General features: G+C 33.1%; 1 protein-coding gene across 1 annotated transcript; it reads right to left on the bottom strand.

The window, feature by feature from the left end:
- Positions 1-10,804: 10,804 nt before the first annotated feature.
- LOC139894258 (probable flavin-containing monooxygenase 1) lies at positions 10,805-15,862 on the bottom strand. The gene is made up of 5 exons (XM_071877457.1): positions 15,389-15,862; positions 13,436-13,676; positions 13,083-13,261; positions 11,300-11,652; positions 10,805-11,183 (listed from the first exon to the last, which is right to left on the bottom strand). The coding sequence occupies exons 1-5, from the start codon at positions 15,845-15,847 to the stop codon at positions 10,805-10,807; spliced, it is 1,611 nt and encodes a 536-aa protein (XP_071733558.1). The 5' UTR covers positions 15,848-15,862.
- Positions 15,863-18,647: the final 2,785 nt, after the last annotated feature.

Here is an 18,647-nt window from a genome sequence, read left to right on the forward strand (position 1 = left end):
CTGGTCCGTAGACCTCACACTTCGCCGCGCTATGACCATTTCTTTTACACTTGTTGCAAAATTTGGTGCAGAACCCCGAGTGATTCTTTTCACACCTTTGGCATAGCTGCTTCTGATTGTTGTTGTTGTTGCGGTTATTATTGTTGTTGGGATGATTGTTGTAGTTGCTGTTGTTGTTGTTGTTGTTGTTGTTGTTGGGCCGTTTGTTGTAGTTGCGATTGATGTTGCGATTGTTGGGATAATTGTTGCGATTATTGTTGTAATTACTGTTGTTGTTGTATTGGTGATTCTTATCACCGTTTTCCTCCCACTTTCTTTTGACTTGCTTCACATTGGCCTCTTCAGCAGTCTGTTCTTTAATTCTTTCTTCAATCTGGTTCACTAGTTTGTGAGCCATTCTACATGCCTGTTGTATGGAGGCGGGCTCGTGTGAACTTATATCTTCTTGGATTCTTTCCGGTAATCCTTTCACAAATGCGTCGATCTTCTCTTCCTCATCTTCGAATGCTCCCGGACACAATAGGCACAATTCTGTGAATCGTCTTTCGTACGTGGTAATATCAAATCCTTGGGTTCGTAACCCTCTAAGTTCTGTCTTGAGCTTATTGACCTCGGTTCTGGGACGGTACTTCTCGTTCATCAAGTGCTTGAATGCTGACCACGGTAGTACGTACGCATCATCTTGTCCCACTTGCTCTAGATAGGTATTCCACCATGTTAACGCAGAACCTGTGAAGGTATGCGTAGCGTACTTCACTTTGTCCTCTTCAGTACACTTACTTATGGCAAACACCGATTCAACCTTCTCGGTCCACCGTTTCAATCCGATCGGTCCTTCGGTTCCATCAAATTCCAAAGGTTTGCAGGCAGTGAATTCTTTGTAGGTGCATCCTACACGATTTCCTGTACTGCTAGATCCAAGGTTATTGTTGGTATGTAGCGCAGCCTGTACTGCAGCTATGTTTGAAGCTAGAAAAGTACGGAATTCCTCTTCATTCATATTCACGGTGTGTCGAGTAGTCGGTGCCATTTCCTTCAAAATAGTTAAATGGAACAAGTTAATCATACAGAATATTAAGAGTAGTTAATAGTATTTCGTAGCATAATATGAACTCATTTATAAAAGCTTTTTCTTCATATTAGCGTTTTATAAGTTTAAATTCGGGTAGTACCTACCCGTTAAGTTCATACTTAGTAGCTAATATACAATTCAACTACTATAATTCTATATGAAAAACTGATTGTAATAATATTTCGCGTTCAAACTTTTATACAATATTTTACAAACTTACAATACCGCTTATTTTACATAAAGCATGAAATATAGCACACAATAACTTTGATACAAGATAGTTGTGAAGACAATTCTAGCTAGTACACAAGTCGTTCGGCAAAGGCAATAAAGACACGTAATTCATACGTCCAGAAACAAGTCATGCATTCTGGTTTTACTAGGACTACTTCCCATCCTTGGTCTTGTGCAACATAACCGTTATGGCCGTTGATAAGACAGCGTGTTGTAACGTCATCAAAGGGACGATGGTTACGTAATGTCCAACAGTCCCGTAATAATCTAAAAACCTCATTTCTTACCCCAATTACCGACTCCGTCACTTGTGGAAACGTTTTGTTTAATAGTTGTAGCCCGATGTTCTTGTTCTCACTTTGGTGAGAAGCGAACATTACTAATCCGTAAGCATAACATGCTTCTTTATGTTGCATGTTAGCCGCTTTTTCTAAATCACGAAGTCCAATATTCGGATATATTGAGTCAAAATAATTTCTTAACCCGTTGCGTAAAATAGCATTTGGGTTCCCCGCAATATATGCGTCAAAGTAAACACATCGTAACTTATGGGTTTCCCAATGTGATATCCCCCATCTTTCAAACGAAAGTCTCTTATAAACCAAGACATTCTTGGAACGTTCTTCGAATGTCTTACAAACTGATCTCGCCTTAAATAGTTGTGCCGAAGAATTCTGGCCGACTCTAGACAAGATTTCATCAATCATGTCTCCGGGTAGGTCTCTTAAAATATTGGGTTGTCTATCCATTTTGTGTTTTTAAACTGTAAAATAGACAAGAGTTAGTTTCATAAAAAAATACTTATTAATACAAGCAATTTTTACATATATCATAAAGCATAAGAACACTATATTACATATATTACACCACACGAATACAACTATCTTATTCCGACTCGCTCGTTTCTTCTTCTTCGGTTTTGGTTCGTTTTGCCAAGTTTCTAGGGATATATGATGTTCCCCTAATACGAGCCGTCGTTGTCCACATTGGTTTAGAAAAACCTGGTGGTTTAGAGGTTCCCGGGTCATTGTTACAACTTAAGGACTTCGGGGGTTGACGATACATATAAAGTTCATCGGGGTTGGAATTAGATTTCTCTATTTTTATGCCCTTTCCCTTATTATTTTCTTTTGCCTTTTTAAATTCAGTTGGGGTAATTTCTATAACATCATCGGAATTCTCGTCGGAATCCGATTCATCGGAGAATTGGTAATCCTCCCAATATTTTGCTTCCTTGGCGGAAACACCATTGACCATAATTAACTTTGGTCGGTTGGTTGAGGATTTTCTTTTACTTAACCGTTTTATTATTTCCCCCACCGGTTCTATTTCTTCATCCGGTTCCGATTCTTCTTCCGGTTCCGATTCTTCTTCCGGTTCCGACTCTTCTTCCGGTTCCTCTTCGGGAACTTGTGAATCAGTCCACAAATCATTCCAATTTACATTTGACTCTTCATTATTATTAGGTGAGTCAATGGGACTTGTTCTAGAGGTAGACATCTATCACATAATATCAAACACGTTAAGAGATTAATATATCACATAATATTCATATGTTAAAAATATATAGTTTCCAACAAAAATGTTAAGCAATCATTTTTAAAGAAAACACGGTCGAAGTCCAGACTCACTAATGCATCCTAACAAACTCGATAAGACACACTAATGCAAATTTTCTGGTTCTCTAAGACCAACGCTCGGATACCAACTGAAATGTCCCGTTCTTATTGATTAAAAACATTCCATATTAATTGATTTCGTTGCGAGGTTTTGACCTCTATATGAGACGTTTTTCAAAGACTGCATTCATTTTTAAAACAAACCATAACCTTTATTTCATAAATAAAGGTTTAAAAAGCTTTACGTAGATTATCAAATAATGATAATCTAAAATATCCTGTTTACACACGACCATTACATAATGGTTTACAATACAAATATGTTACATCGAAATCAGTTTCTTGAATGCAATTTTTACACAATATCATACAAACATGGACTCCAAATATTGTTCTTATTTTAGTATGCAACAGCGGAAGCTCTTAATATTCACCTGAGAATAAACATGCTTTAAACGTCAACAAAAATGTTGGTGAGTTATAGGTTTAACCTATATATATCAAATCGTAACAATAGACCACAAGATTTCATATTTCAATACACATCCCATACATAGAGATAAAAATCATTCATATGGTGAACACCTGGTAACCGACAATAACAAGATGCATATATAAGAATATCCCCATCATTCCGGGACACCCTTCGGATATGATATAAATTTCGAAGTACTAAAGCATCCGGTACTTTGGATGGGGTTTGTTAGGCCCAATAGATCTATCTTTAGGATTCGCGTCAATTAGGGTGTCTGTTCCCTAATTCTTAGATTACCAGACTTAATAAAAAGGGGCATATTCGATTTTGATAATTCAACCATAGAATGTAATTTCACGTACTTGTGTCTATTTTGTAAATCATTTATAAAACTTGCATGTATTCTCATCCCAAAAATATTAGATTTTAAAAGTGGGACTATAACTCACTTTCACAGATTTTTACTTCGTCGGGAAGTAAGACTTGGCCACTGGTTGATTCACGAACCTATAAAAATATATACATATATATCAAAGTATGTTCAAAAATATATTTACAACACTTTTAATATATTTTGATGTTTTAAGTTTATTAAGTCAGCTGTCCTCGTTAGTAACCTACAACTAGTTGTCCACAGTTAGATGTACAGAAATAAATCGATAAATATTATCTTGAATCAATCCACGACCCAGTGTATACGTATCTCAGTATTGATCACAACTCAAACTATATATATTTTGGAATGAACCTCAACCTTGTATAGCTAACTCCAACATTCACATATAGAGTGTCTATGGTTGTTCCGAAATATATATAGATGTGTCGACATGATAGGTCGAAACATTGTATACGTGTCTATGGTATCTCAAGATTACATAATATACAATACAAGTTGATTAAGTTATGGTTGGAATAGATTTGTTACCAATTTTCACGTAGCTAAAATGAGAAAAATTATCCAATCTTGTTTTACCCATAACTTCTTCATTTTAAATCCGTTTTGAGTGAATCAAATTGCTATGGTTTCATATTGAACTCTATTTTATGAATCTAAACAGAAAAGTATAGGTTTATAGTCGGAAAAATAAGTTACAAGTCGTTTTTGTAAAGGTAGTCATTTCAGTCGAAAGAACGACGTCTAGATGACCATTTTAGAAAACATACTTCCACTTTGAGTTTAACCATAATTTTTGGATATAGTTTCATGTTCATAATAAAAATCATTTTCTCAGAATAACAACTTTTAAATCAAAGTTTATCATAGTTTTTAATTAACTAACCCAAAACAGCCCGCGGTGTTACTACGACGGCGTAAATCCGGTTTTACGGTGTTTTTCGTGTTTCCAGGTTTTAAATCATTAAGTTAGCATATCATATAGATATAGAACATGTGTTTAGTTGATTTTAAAAGTCAAGTTAGAAGGATTAACTTTTGTTTGCGAACAAGTTTAGAATTAACTAAACTATGTTATAGTGATTACAAGTTTAAACCTTCGAATAAGATAGCTTTATATGTATGAATCGAATGATGTTATGAACATCATTACTACCTTAATTTCCTTGGATAAGCCTACTGGAAAAGAGAAAAATGGATCTAGCTTCAATGGATCCTTGGATGGCTCGAAGTTCTTGAAGCAGAATCATGACACGAAAACAAGTTCAAGTAAGATCATCACTTGAAATAAGATTGTTATAGTTATAGAAATTGAACCAAAGTTTGAATATGATTATTACCTTGTATTAGAATGATAACCTACTGTAAGAAACAAAGATTTCTTGAGGTTGGATGATCACCTTACAAGATTGGAAGTGAGCTAGCAAACTTGAAAGTATTCTTGATTTTATGAAACTAGAACTTTTGGAATTTATGAAGAACACTTAGAACTTGAAGATAGAACTTGAGAGAGATCAATTAGATGAAGAAAATTGAAGAATGAAAGTGTTTGTAGGTGTTTTTGGTCGTTGGTGTATGGATTAGATATAAAGGATATGTAATTTTGTTTTCATGTAAATAAGTCATGAATGATTACTCATATTTTTGTAATTTTATGAGATATTTCATGCTAGTTGCCAAATGATGGTTCCCACATGTGTTAGGTGACTCACATGGGCTGCTAAGAGCTGATCATTGGAGTGTATATACCAATAGTACATACATCTAAAAGCTGTGTATTGTACGAGTACGAATACGGGTGCATACGAGTAGAATTGTTGATGAAACTGAACGAGGATGTAATTGTAAGCATTTTTGTTAAGTAGAAGTATTTTGATAAGTGTATTAAAGTCTTTCAAAAGTGTATAAATACATATTAAAACACTACATGTATATACATTTTAACTGAGTCGTTAAGTCATCGTTAGTCGTTACATGTAAGTGTTGTTTTGAAACCTTTAGGTTAACGATCTTGTTAAATGTTGTTAACTCAATGTTTATAATATCAAATGAGATTTTAAATTATTATATTATCATGATATTATCATGTATGAATATCTCTTAATATGATATATATACATTAAATGTCTTTACAACGATAATCGTTACATATATGTCTCGTTTAAAAATCATTAAGTTAGTAGTCTTGTTTTTACATATGTAGTTCATTGTTAATATACTTTATGATATGTTTTCTTATCATAGTATCATGTTAACTATATATATATATATATCCATATATATGTCATCATATAGTTTTTACAAGTTTTAACGTTCGTGAATCACCGATCAACTTGGGTGGTCAATTGTCTATATGAAACATATTTCAATTAATCAAGTCTTAACAAGTTTGATTGCTTAACATGTTGGAAACATTTAATCATGTAAACATCAATCTCAATTAATATATATAAACATGGAAAAGTTCGGGTCACTACACAGGTGGTGCAGTTGGTGCTTGTGGGGCTTGTGATGCTTGTAAGTTCTGCATCATATTCTCTAAAGCCACCACTCTAGCGCGAAGCTCGTTGACTTCTTTTAGTACACCGGGATGATTGGCGGTTGAAACGAGAGGATGAATAAGATCTAGAAGTTTAGATAATATATAATCGTGGTGAGATACTCTGGAAATGAGGGTGAAAATGGTGTTTCGGACTGCTTCGCCGGTAAGTGCTTCTGGTTCTTCGCCGAGAGGGAAATTTGGTGGGTGGAAAGGATCGCATTCTTCTCATCTCCATTGACTGAGTCGGCTACGAACCCATCCCCAATCCATCCATAATAGATGATGGCTAATCGGTTGATCCATTCCGGTTACACTGCTTTCGGAGCTCAAGTGAGTATCCATATCGGAATAGCTGTTGGAATCCGATGAACTTGAACCAGTTGAAGGATCCATCTCGTACAGAGTAGGGAAAAGATTTTTTGAAATGAAATAAATTATAGGACTAGTTTGGTATTCCTCAATACATAATTTACATATGTATTTATAATACCAGAATCCCATAAGTTACGGAGGATTTTTCGAAAGATGTCAGACAAAGTTTACTAGTAATAGATATGCAAAGATATGATACACTATCTATGCAATTAATGCAGTAAGACGCGTCTAGACTTAAGATGATAAGCAGGTAATTTCTGACAAAAATTGATAAGCAAAACTTTTGACATACAACTAAGGTCGAAGTCCAGACCCGCTAATGCATCCTAACAATTATCAGTTAGACACACTAATGCAAGACCTGATTCACTAAGACCACCGCTCTGATGCCAACTGAAACTCAGTTGGGGACACCATGTCCCACCCAGTGCCTTCCCAGCTAACCGCCTAGTGACCACTGAGCGTACCTCAGACACTGATTTTACAGCCCTGCCTCTCGGCAAAGCCAACCATATTCGGACCGCGAGGAGTAAGAGCCAATGCTTCATCACAGGTAACACTATGAGAACCCCCTCTACGATTAAGCCGACGAGACAGCTTAAACCAGCTCTGATACCAACTGAAATGACCCGTCCATATTACTATAAACGCAGTACGTTCTCATTGGTCCCATAGCGAGGTATTTAACCTCTATATGATACATTTTAGAAAATATTGCATTCGTTTCATAAAAAGCACATCATTATTATACATAATGCATGTTTTAAACAAGTGGGCGATTATTTAAGAAATAATCCCCAAAATACATTGATTTCCAAATACTACACACGTGACGTAACAGTCGAATATAATACATGACAAAGGTTTTATTGAATGCAACACTTTATTTAAATAAAAGTATGAGACTCCATGCACAGCTTGCTCAGATAATGCAACAGCAGAAGACTTTCTTAAGGACCTGAGAATAAACATGCGTAAACAGTCAACATAAAGGTTGGTGAGATATATAGGTTTATCATCGATATAAATATAGACCACAAGATTTCATAGTTATAAATATATGTACACTCGCAAGTGTATAAAAGTATTCTATAAGTTGTTGAGCACTTCGGTAACCATACTTAACCATTAATGTGGCATATTCCCTTTATTATGAAATCTCCCTACACTGTACCAAGTGTAGTAAAAATAAAGTACTATGCAACCGTTTACGATACTAGAGCGACTAGCCCGGTTGGGGTTGTCAAACCCGATAGATCTATCAATAGGATTCGCGCTTACATGTTCTTACAACATGTAAATATTAGTTACCAAGCTATTAGGGAAGATATGCAATGTGGTACAACTCAACGTAGAATATATTTCAAGTACTTGTGTCCATGGCGTAAAACATAAAATGCATGTATTCTCATCCCAAAATATTTTTAGAGTTTAAAAATGGGACTATATACTCACAGTAGTAAAAGTATATTAATAATAAGTTTTCAACTTATTAAAAATATGACCGTCGTCCTTGGATTCACGAACCTATAACAATAATAACAATTCAGATAATAATACGACATATGAATAAAATAAAGCAAGTTCATAGAATACTTATATAATAATTTTTAACATTTTATGTTAGTAGTCCATTGTTAGTAATCCTTTGTTAGTAGTCCGAAAAGTCCAACACTCCAATAATCGGTGTGTGTATATATATATATATATATATATATATATATATATATATATATATATATATATATATATATATATATATATATATATATATATATATAATCTTAGAATTACCCCACGACGTATTGTATACGTATTGTCTTTGCATCAACCCAGAGACGTATTGTATACGTATTGTCTTAGAATTAACTAAGACGTATTGTGTACGTACTGTCTTAGGATTTATCAAAACGTATTGTATACTTATTGTGTTAGGACGTATCAAGAATATTATTATACATATATACAATCACAGAATTAACCAAGATTATAATATTTTTTTATACTACTAATAATATGTCCAAATATATATATAGGATATAGGAAAAGTTAACAAGGATATGGTTAATATAGTTTTTATAATATAAATTTCGTCCATACAACGTTAATTTTAGCAGATTTTGTTTTGCTCGCCAAATATTCATTACATCCGTTTAAAGTGAATCAAATTGCTATGGATTCATTAAGAAGTAAATTTTACAAAACCAATTCGAAAATTTCATCCCAAGTAGTAATTTTTAGAGCTTTACCCTCTTTTTGTGTCGGTGGACAGATTTGGAAAAATCCCGGCATCCACCCAATATATGATTTTTGATAAAATACTTCCACTTTGTCTAAAATCATGAAAAAAATACTGGAAGTCTTATTTACATATATTAACATATTTCCAAAGTCTTAGCCTCGAACTCAAAGTCTAAGATAGGTTTTTAATTCCCAACCCAAAACAGTCCGCTTTTTACCGAATGGAGATTAAAGGATATATGTTAAGTTTCAAGGTGTTCTTCATATGTACAAGTTATAAGTTCTTATATTAACTTAATGTAATATCATAATACATATAAATAAGTGTTATTAGAGTTAAGTTAGAAAGATTAGATTAGTTTTTCAAACAAGCTTGGTGTTCACCAAAACAAGTTCTAGTTTTTACAAGTTTTGTATAATAAGATAGCAACTATACAAGGAATTGAACAAGGATTTTGAGAAGTATTTTACCTTGATTATGAAGAGGAAAGTTTCTGAGATTAAAGTATGATATGAGAGCATTCAAGTGTGTGTTTTTAGTTTAAGAAAATGTGGAGTAAAAATGAGTTAAAATGGTCCTTATTTATAAGCTTATAATTTTAGCTTTTAGTGAAAATATCTAAGATAAGTTAAATTGTATTAAGTCATGCATGACATATTAAATTTATTAGGTCATGGATGACATATTATACAAATAATTGCAGATTTCTATTGGTATATACCAATAGTAAATACTTCTAGAAGCTGTGTATAATACGGGTAAAAATACCGTATGAATGCGAGTAGAATTCTTTGAGGAAATTGAACGAAAATACGAGTATAGCTATCCTTTATATGTATTGGTATATTATGAAGTGTATTCAATACTTGTAAGGATGTATTTACACTCGTAATACATTATATGTAAATACATTTTAACATAAGTTAATTACGTCGTTTAAATAATAATATATATATTGTTTGAAAACTCTTTAAATTAGTAGTATGAAAATATATATATAATACTTTGTTAATATACTTAATGAGATATTTAATTATCATATTTTCAAGTTAAATATATATAAATCCATATATATACACAATAATTAAACAATTAAACAATTAAATCAAGTTATGACGTTCGTAAATCATCGGAATAAAAGGGTGACCAAAAGCTTGTGTAAAACTCTTTTCGGAGGCTCAAGATTTATTAAAATTCATTGCTTATCAATTCAGAATTATATAAAGATTAAGTTTAAATTTGGTCGGAAATTTCCAGGTTGTCACAAGGGGCTAGATGGTTAATATTTCTCACCAGAAAATATAAAAGGCAGATTCCCTCATTAATTTATTCATTAAAGTCTTATTTTCTTTTTCACCAGAAAAATATCTCTCTCTTCGATCAATTAGGGTTTCTGTTCTCTTACATGTTAATCACCTTGATTCAACTGTGAGATTGATTCTGTGAGTTCTTTGTGAGTCTTCATAAACATATTGTTTATAGAAGAAGGTGTTAGTGTTAGTGTGAGAGATTTTGTTCTTTTGTAATAAGTTTAGATTGAATCTGGTGTAAGTTTGTTGGATCTGAATTTTGTTGTTTCTTTGATCTGTTATAATACAGTAATTTTGAGGTTTGTTTTCACTAGGAAAACATAAATGAAATAGCGAAGACGAAACACAATAGGCAAAGTCCCAAAAAATAAGAGAAATTTAAAGTACAATAGCATTCCTTTGAGCCTTTTTTAAATAGTTTATATCATTCATTATGGTAAGAGCCTTTTTTAGATAGCTTATATAATTCGTTAAAGTCTAAGGGCCTTTTTTAAATAGTTTATATTGTTAATATGGTCTAAGGGCCTTTTTCGATCCCGTTTTAGGTCCTTAAATTCTTCGAACTAGTTATTAATTTGCGATGATCGTGTTGATAGTCTTGACTGTTGTAAGGAGAGAATGCTTCAGCCAACCAGTTGTTCTTCCTCCAAGAATTCCATCCCATCTCTTGACATATTTCATCATTATGGTTAATGCTAAAAGTAGAAATGCAAGTCCTCTTGTAAAACCTTGTTGTCTTCTTCATTATTTCCATTTCTGTAGTTATCTGCTCCAACATTTTCTCCATGCTAGGTAGCTTAAACTTACCACTTATCAGCAGAGCTAACCATTTGCAACGTATTTCTGAAGTCTGCAGATTTGAAACACTTTCCACGTAACCGATGAACGCCATGTTTGGAATGAATGGATTAATCGTACCTCTGCATGCATGCATTAAGGGTCATAATTATTAATTAGTGTACTACTATATATATAAGATATGATGATTAATCAAATAATTAATTAACTGGTACTATATATATACGTGCGTGCTTGCCTATATAACGGCATTATGCCAGTAGGAAATTCCAAGAAACTTGTAAATGGTTGAGGAAGTACATCTGTAAGCTTCTTTTTGCCGTCATAACCAGTGGCAAGAAGCACAACATCAGCCTCTATCTTGGCATTATCTTCAAACTCAACACCACCTTCCCAAAACCACCACTCGTCTGATGTTCTTTTGAAATTGATACTCCCCTTATCGGCCTCCTGGAAGAAGCTTTCCGGCAAGATGGCCATCTGACATGATGCATAGTCTTCCTCAAACGGGTGATCGGGTTTTAATCCATATTTCACAAGGGGAAGTTTCCATAGCAGATAAGACTCTATCATATTGGACGCTGCTTTTCTCTACACGTACGTACGTACTCATATCAATATATATATTTCAATACCAAATACTACGTATATTTATTTCTTTATTTTTTTTACCTGGGTATCCAACCATTTTTTTAACTGACTAATTCCAGGGCGACTACCCACTTTGCGAGCAGCCCGGAGTCATTGCAGGCGAACCTCCGTGGCCATGAGGGAGAATAACTTTGTAAATGGCAGGAATCGAACCCTTGACCTCCATATTGGAAGGTCAGAGTCTTACCATGTCACCACCACCCTCATGGTTAACTAATTAATTATATATATATATATATATATATATATATATATATATATATATATATATATATATATATATATAGTGGTAAGATCAAGAGGGAAGTAACCATTCGGGGGGAAGCAAAAACTTTTTTTTTTCATTTTTTGAAAAAACTTTGTTCACGAACATTATAGATGAGATGAAAATATGAATATTTAGTAGATACAATTATCGAAGAATTAATATATAACAATTATCGTATTTTTCGAGCGTATTTTGAGGTTTTAGCTATTGGGGTTTAGATATTAGGGTTTAGATATTAGGGTTTATAGGGTTTAGATATTAGGGTTTAGAAATTTAGGGTTTAGGGTTTAGGGTTTAGATTTAGGGTTTAGATTTAGGATTTGGATTGAGTTTTTAATGCGAAAGGTTTAGAGTTTAGGGTTTAGGGTTTAGGGTTTGGTGTTTTAGGTTTATGGAATAAACCCAAAACACCAAACGCTAAACCCTAAACCCTAAACTCTAAATCGGGCTAAATTTTACTTCACAAAACATGAAAAAAATCGTTCATATTCTTCACGAACAATATTATCTTGAATGTTATTTTTGTCGATCGTTTTCCCGCCTAAATAATAACATTCATCACGAAGTGTCTCTTCTAAATGTTCATATTTTCGTGTGATCTTGATGCCGGAAAAAAAAATTCAAAAAAAACGAAGAAAAAAAAATTTGTTTCCCCCCGATTGGTTACTTCCCCATTGATCCTGCCAATATATATATATATATATATATATATATATATATATATATATATATATATATATATATATATATATATATATATATATATATATATATATATATATTATGAGTACCAACATGCTCGATCAAGATACATAGCCTCGATCGAAACAACAATTAATTAAGCATAATAAAGATATGATCATATATGGATGCATTGAATTACTATTACTCCACTAATTAGCATAATATAAGTGGAAATATATACTGTAATTAAGCAAAGAAAAAGTACAAAACGAGCTGATCGAGTTTCAGATGATATATTGTTAAGTTTACCCGATTTAGCTTATTACTATTAATTACTTGAGTACGTACGTATTTTGAATATATATGATTAATTAATGAATAATATAGAAGCTAATATATATAGAATAGAATTACCTACCACAGGTGATAAAAGGTGACAAAGAAGCGTCCTGAGAGCGCCTTGATTTGGTCTCTGATGGAAGAACTGAGAAAACCGGGTTGAATAGAACAAGTAAAAGGGTAACCCCCATATCGAGTAGTGTGGAACTGTCCAATGACAAGTCCTAACAACCATGGTGCACGTTTTCCCTTCTTCACCTGATCCATAATTAATTTATTTTATTTATATATAAAATTAAAATTAAAAAATATATAGATTATTGAAAAATTAACTAATTACAGTTGATCTGAGCTAGTGTAATAATCAATGTCAAATGGCTTAATTAATTAAATCAGCATGCATGCATGCATAAGACTATTAATTAATAATACCTTGGTTGGCTTGGGCACATTCAATTGCAAGATCAATAGCTGATTTTTTGTAACCAACAACCACTACCTTTTTTCCTTTAAGAAGCCGGCAAGAGTCTTCCACATTGAGGTTGCTGTATTCTTGAGAATGCATTACCTTTCCTTTGAACACCTCCGGGCCTTTGTTCATCCTATACTTTGGTATTATGGGTACGTCTCCATATTTCCCCATGCATACCACTATAAATTCAAAACCATACCACTGCATATATGCATGCACGAGATCAGCATCAGCATATATACAAAAAACATATATATAAATAACTAAAATAAATTATACATGCACGAGATCAGCATCAGCATATATATAAATACAAATTTAATAATTAATTTCGATCACTACAGTCTACAGTATATATATATATATATATATATATATATATATATATATATATATATATATATATATATATATATATATATATATATATATATATATATATATATATATATATATATATATATAGGGGCAGGATCAATGGGGAAGTAACCAATCGGGGGAAGCGGGAGGAAGCAAAAAAAAAAAATCGTTTTTTTGGGAATTTTTTTTCCCGGCATCAAGATCACACGAAGATATGAACATTTAGAAGAGACACTTCGTGATGAATGTTATTATTTAGGCGGAAAAACGATCGACAAAAATAATATTCAAGATAATATTGTTCGTGAAGAATATGAACGTTTTTTTTTCATGTTTTGTGAAGTAAAATTTAGCCCGATTTAGAGTTTAGGGTTTAGGGTTTAGGGTTTAGGGTTTGGTGTTTTGGGTTTATTCCATAAACTCAAAACATCAAACCCTAAACCCTAAACTCTAAACCGTTCATGTTAAAAATTCAATCTAAACCCTAAATCTAAACCCTAAACCCTTAATTTCTAAACCCTAATATCTAAACCTTATAAACCCTAATATCTAAGCCCTAATATCTAAACCCCAATAGTTAAAACCTCAACATACGCTCGAAAAATACGATAATTGTTACACATTACTTCTTCGAGCGTTTTTCCGCCAAAATAAAAACATTTATCACAAAGTGTCTCTACTAAATGTTCATATTTTCATCTCATCTATAATGTTCGTGAACAAAGTTTTTTCAAAAAAGAAAAAAAAAAGTTTTTGCTTCCCCCCGCTTTCCCCCGATTGGTTACTTCCCTCTTGATCCTACCACTATATATATATATATATATATATATATATATATATATATATATATATATATATATATATATATATATATATATATATATATATATATATATATATATATATATATATATTGGTATGATAAATGGAGAAGTAACCAATTAGGGGAAGCAGGGGGGAAACAAATTATTTTTTTTCGTTTTTTGAAAAAAATTTATTCACGAACATTATAGATTGGATGAAAATATGAACATTTAAAAAAGACACTTTGTCATAATGTTTTTATTTTGGCGGAAAAACGCTCGAAGAAATAATATATAACAGTTATCGTGTTTTCAAGTGTATTTTGAGGGTTTAGATATTAGGGTTTAGAAATTTGGGGTTTAGGGTTTAGATTTAGGATTTAGATTGAGTTTTTAGCACGAACGGTTTAGAGTTTAGGGTTTAGGGACTAAACCCAAAACACTAAACCCTAAACTCTAAATCGGGCTAAATTTTGACAAAAAGTACTTCACAAAACATGAAGAAAAAAAACGTTCGAAAATTAACATTCTTCACGATCAATATTATCTTGAATGTTATTTTTGTCGATCGTTTTCCTACCTAAATAATAACATTCATCACGAAGTGTCTTTTTTAAATGTTAATATTTTCGTGTAATCTTGATGCCTGAAAAAAAAAATCAAAAAAAAAAACGAAAAAAAAAATTGCTTCCCCCGCTTCCCCCCAAAATAATTATTGATGATGATGATGATGAAGAATTTAATTTTAACCTGAATATTAGCAGTACTAGTACTGGATCCATCTGTTGTCGTCTGGACAGCAACCTCCCAAACGGGTTTCCCAGAGGGGAAATTATAAATATTACCTTTGCCGGTTGCACCTGTAGCTGGGGGCTGTTCACTGGCTAACCGAATTTCAATCACCTTTGAGTTGAACTTGATGAATTTGAACAAGTCAAAATGGTTAGCATACGAGTTAAGATAATCGAGTATCTCAGCATATGATGGGAAACTGGAGTTATCCCTCAGTGGCCAAGGGTAGTCAGAGAATTCATAATCGCAACGAGGCGTTTGAAGCTTTGTGGTCCTAAAGGAGCAGTGCTTCCAAACACCCCCAATTGATTCAGTTGCTTCTAACACCACTGGCGTGTATTCTGACAGCTGTTTGGCCGCAGCTAAACCACTTATGCCGCCTCCGATAATGCCTATCTTGGAAATAATCATGGCCATTATATTACTATTAGATAATAATAATAATTAAGATAACTAAAGTAAGATGCTACGTACGTTAATTAGTACGCTCGATTTATGTTGACTGATCAGAGCTAGTATATATATATAATCGATGGGATGGTACGTGCATTTGAAGATGGAGGTTCAAGGTTTGGCCGGTATTTATAAGAAACTGCATGGACCAGGATTCAATTCACGTTCATTGACTTTTTTATTGATCAAATTTGTGTTCACATTTAAGTTGTTGGTGCATTAGCAAATCACATGTTTTTCCTTAATTATTTTATTCATTGTACTTGCTCTTGAACTCCAATGAAATTACCGACCATATTTGCAAATCACAAGTTGATCCCTGAAAATTGCGTACATCTTTTTGCAATTTTTTTGTTTAAATTGTTTTAATATGTCAGAATAATGACATATTAGTTAATAACAATAATTTTAACGATATTATTATTATTATTATCATTATTATTATTATTATTATTATTATTATTATTTGGAATATAAATTTCCTTTATTAGCCTTTAAGACTATTCTTAATAATTTAAGAAATACTTTATTTTTGGTAGTTGCGGGGAATTGCATGCAAATGATAAAAACTTAGCACATGGTCCCAGATAAAATCTTTTTATAATCGTTCATGTTCCTTTTACTATATACAAACCCTTACCTTACTTGATTTTCAAATACTCCCTCCGTCCCACCATAAGTGCCGTCCCACCATAAGTGTAGAAAATCCCACTAACTCCATTCTCCACCAATAAGAAATCTTCTCTCTCCAGAATAACTCATTTTGATTGGTTGAAATTCCAAATGGACACTTGATATGGGACATCCCAAAATGAAAATGTGGACACTTAAGATGGGACGGAGGGAGTACAAAATACTTAAATTTAAACAACTACATATAGATATACACATAAACATACACATTGTTACAAAATTTTATAATATCTATCACATGTTGTGTAAAAAGTGTAGATTGGCAGGGACACCTTAACCCTGTGTTGCCTTTGGCAACCCACCAAGCCAACCCCGTAATAGCCGGATGACTGTAAATCACCTCCACCGAATACCCCATGAGTGGCAAGCACGAGCCTAACCCGAAGGCATACTCCGAGGGAATTGCTCCCCCCGGGACTCGAACCTGCGCCCATTTGTGTAAAGCTTCCAAATATGGGGCCCCAGCTTCAAAGGGACGGGTGCTGTTGAAGCACTGCTATAGGTAATTAGACAGTATTTTAATAACATTTTGAGGAGTTATCTTGATATTTTAGAGTCATTTTAATACCAAAACACGCTAAAATGGGTAAAAATGGGAAATAGGTAATTCTGATATTTTGTTTAAGTAATGTACAAAACAGTGAAAAATAAAGAAATGTGAGATGAAGCCGCCGGCCTAAGGGCTACAAAGCCGCCGGCTTCCCCATGGATTCTAGAATGTTCCAGTTTCGTTCGTAAAATATGCTAAACTTGGAGCCAAAGAAAAAAAATGAAGTAAAGCCGCCGGCTTCACACTGAAGTCGTCGGCATTAAAAACACGGTTTCTCGACTTGCTGATCAAGTTCAAGTAAATAAGGAAACCAAATCAAAAAGATTTGCCGGATAAATAAAGCAGCCGGCTTGGCAACAAGCCGCCGGCTTAAGGAAGGCGATTACGCGTTTTTGGCTTAAAGATCACGGTTTGCTTAGAAAGAAAGTTACCGACTCAGGGAAGCCGCCGGCTTCACCCTGAAGCCGTCGGCTTGGGTAGCCGTCCTAAAATATAATAAATAAAGGCCTTAGGTCAGAGTTTTTAATATCCAATTCAGTTTTCTATATTCTTCAGAATTCAAGTACGGATTAGTTGGGTCTTTATTTCTTTTCAACATTCAAGCTCATTAATCAATCTTTTGGTTTTCAATTTCTTCTATGTCGGTATGATTCTTTACCTTATTTCTTATCTTTTATTTGTTTTTACTTTAGTTATGGGCTAATAGCCTTACATATGCTTGAATCATGAAACATCTAGTGATCAATTGCCTGAACTGTTAAACTGTATGAAAGAAAACAGAAATCCGAATGTGGGACATGAAGCCGCCGGCTTCATGGACCAAAGCCACCGGCTTCATCTGGGTTATTTAAAATTCGTATGTTGTTTATACTCAGATCAGATTAAAAAGTATTATGTGCAATTATTCAGAAGCCTCAACGAAGCCGCCGGCTTCGTTGACAAAACCGCTGGCTTTATGTGATGTAAACTGATTTTATGTTTTGACAGAATCTCTAGAATTCCTGTTATGTTTTATGTCTGATTAAAATACCACCGTTAAATTAATCTGGTTTACTCAAATCAATTATCATTAGGTTTTAACTAGAACATCACTATGTCTAAAACTTGATAAACTCAAATATAATTGGATTAATTTAGTTGTGAGGATTATAGCTAGTAACTATAATTAGGGTTTGGTTAATCACACTAAATCTACTATTAGGTCTTAATGCAAGCAGGAAGTCTAGCCATCTATTTTAGGGTTAACTTGATCAATTAATCTTGAAGTATATATTCTTAGGTCAATTATCAATCTGAGTTCGATCTTAATTAAAAAAGGCAATTGTGAACAAGGTGTGAAAGATTCAAGCATGTGTTTTATTTATCATTGTTTATTTGTTTTAAGTTATTTATTCGCAATTTATTTGTTTATTGTCATTTAAAGTTTTAAAAACCAAAATCTATATTCTTAAATTCACTCGTTCTCTTGGGACGAACCTTAACTTACAAAATACTAAACTACATCTGATCGGGTTTTGTTGC

This window comes from Rutidosis leptorrhynchoides, chromosome 2 (assembly GCF_046630445.1).
Source record: "Rutidosis leptorrhynchoides isolate AG116_Rl617_1_P2 chromosome 2, CSIRO_AGI_Rlap_v1, whole genome shotgun sequence".
Classification (NCBI taxonomy): domain Eukaryota; kingdom Viridiplantae; phylum Streptophyta; class Magnoliopsida; order Asterales; family Asteraceae; genus Rutidosis; species Rutidosis leptorrhynchoides.

What these genes read in the sequence shown, in the direction of transcription:
- LOC139894258 (XM_071877457.1), bottom strand. Translation starts at nt 15,847, where the DNA reads ATGGCCATGATTATTTCCAAGATAGGCATTATCGGAGGCGGCATAAGT. An exon ending in GTCACCTTTTATCACCTGTG is followed by an intron (nt 11,653 to 13,082) that starts GTAGGTAATTCT and finishes ACGTACGTGTAG; the next exon opens with AGAAAAGCAGCGTCCAATAT. An exon ending in GGCATAATGCCGTTATATAG is followed by an intron (nt 11,184 to 11,299) that starts GCAAGCACGCAC and finishes GCATGCATGCAG; the next exon opens with AGGTACGATTAATCCATTCA.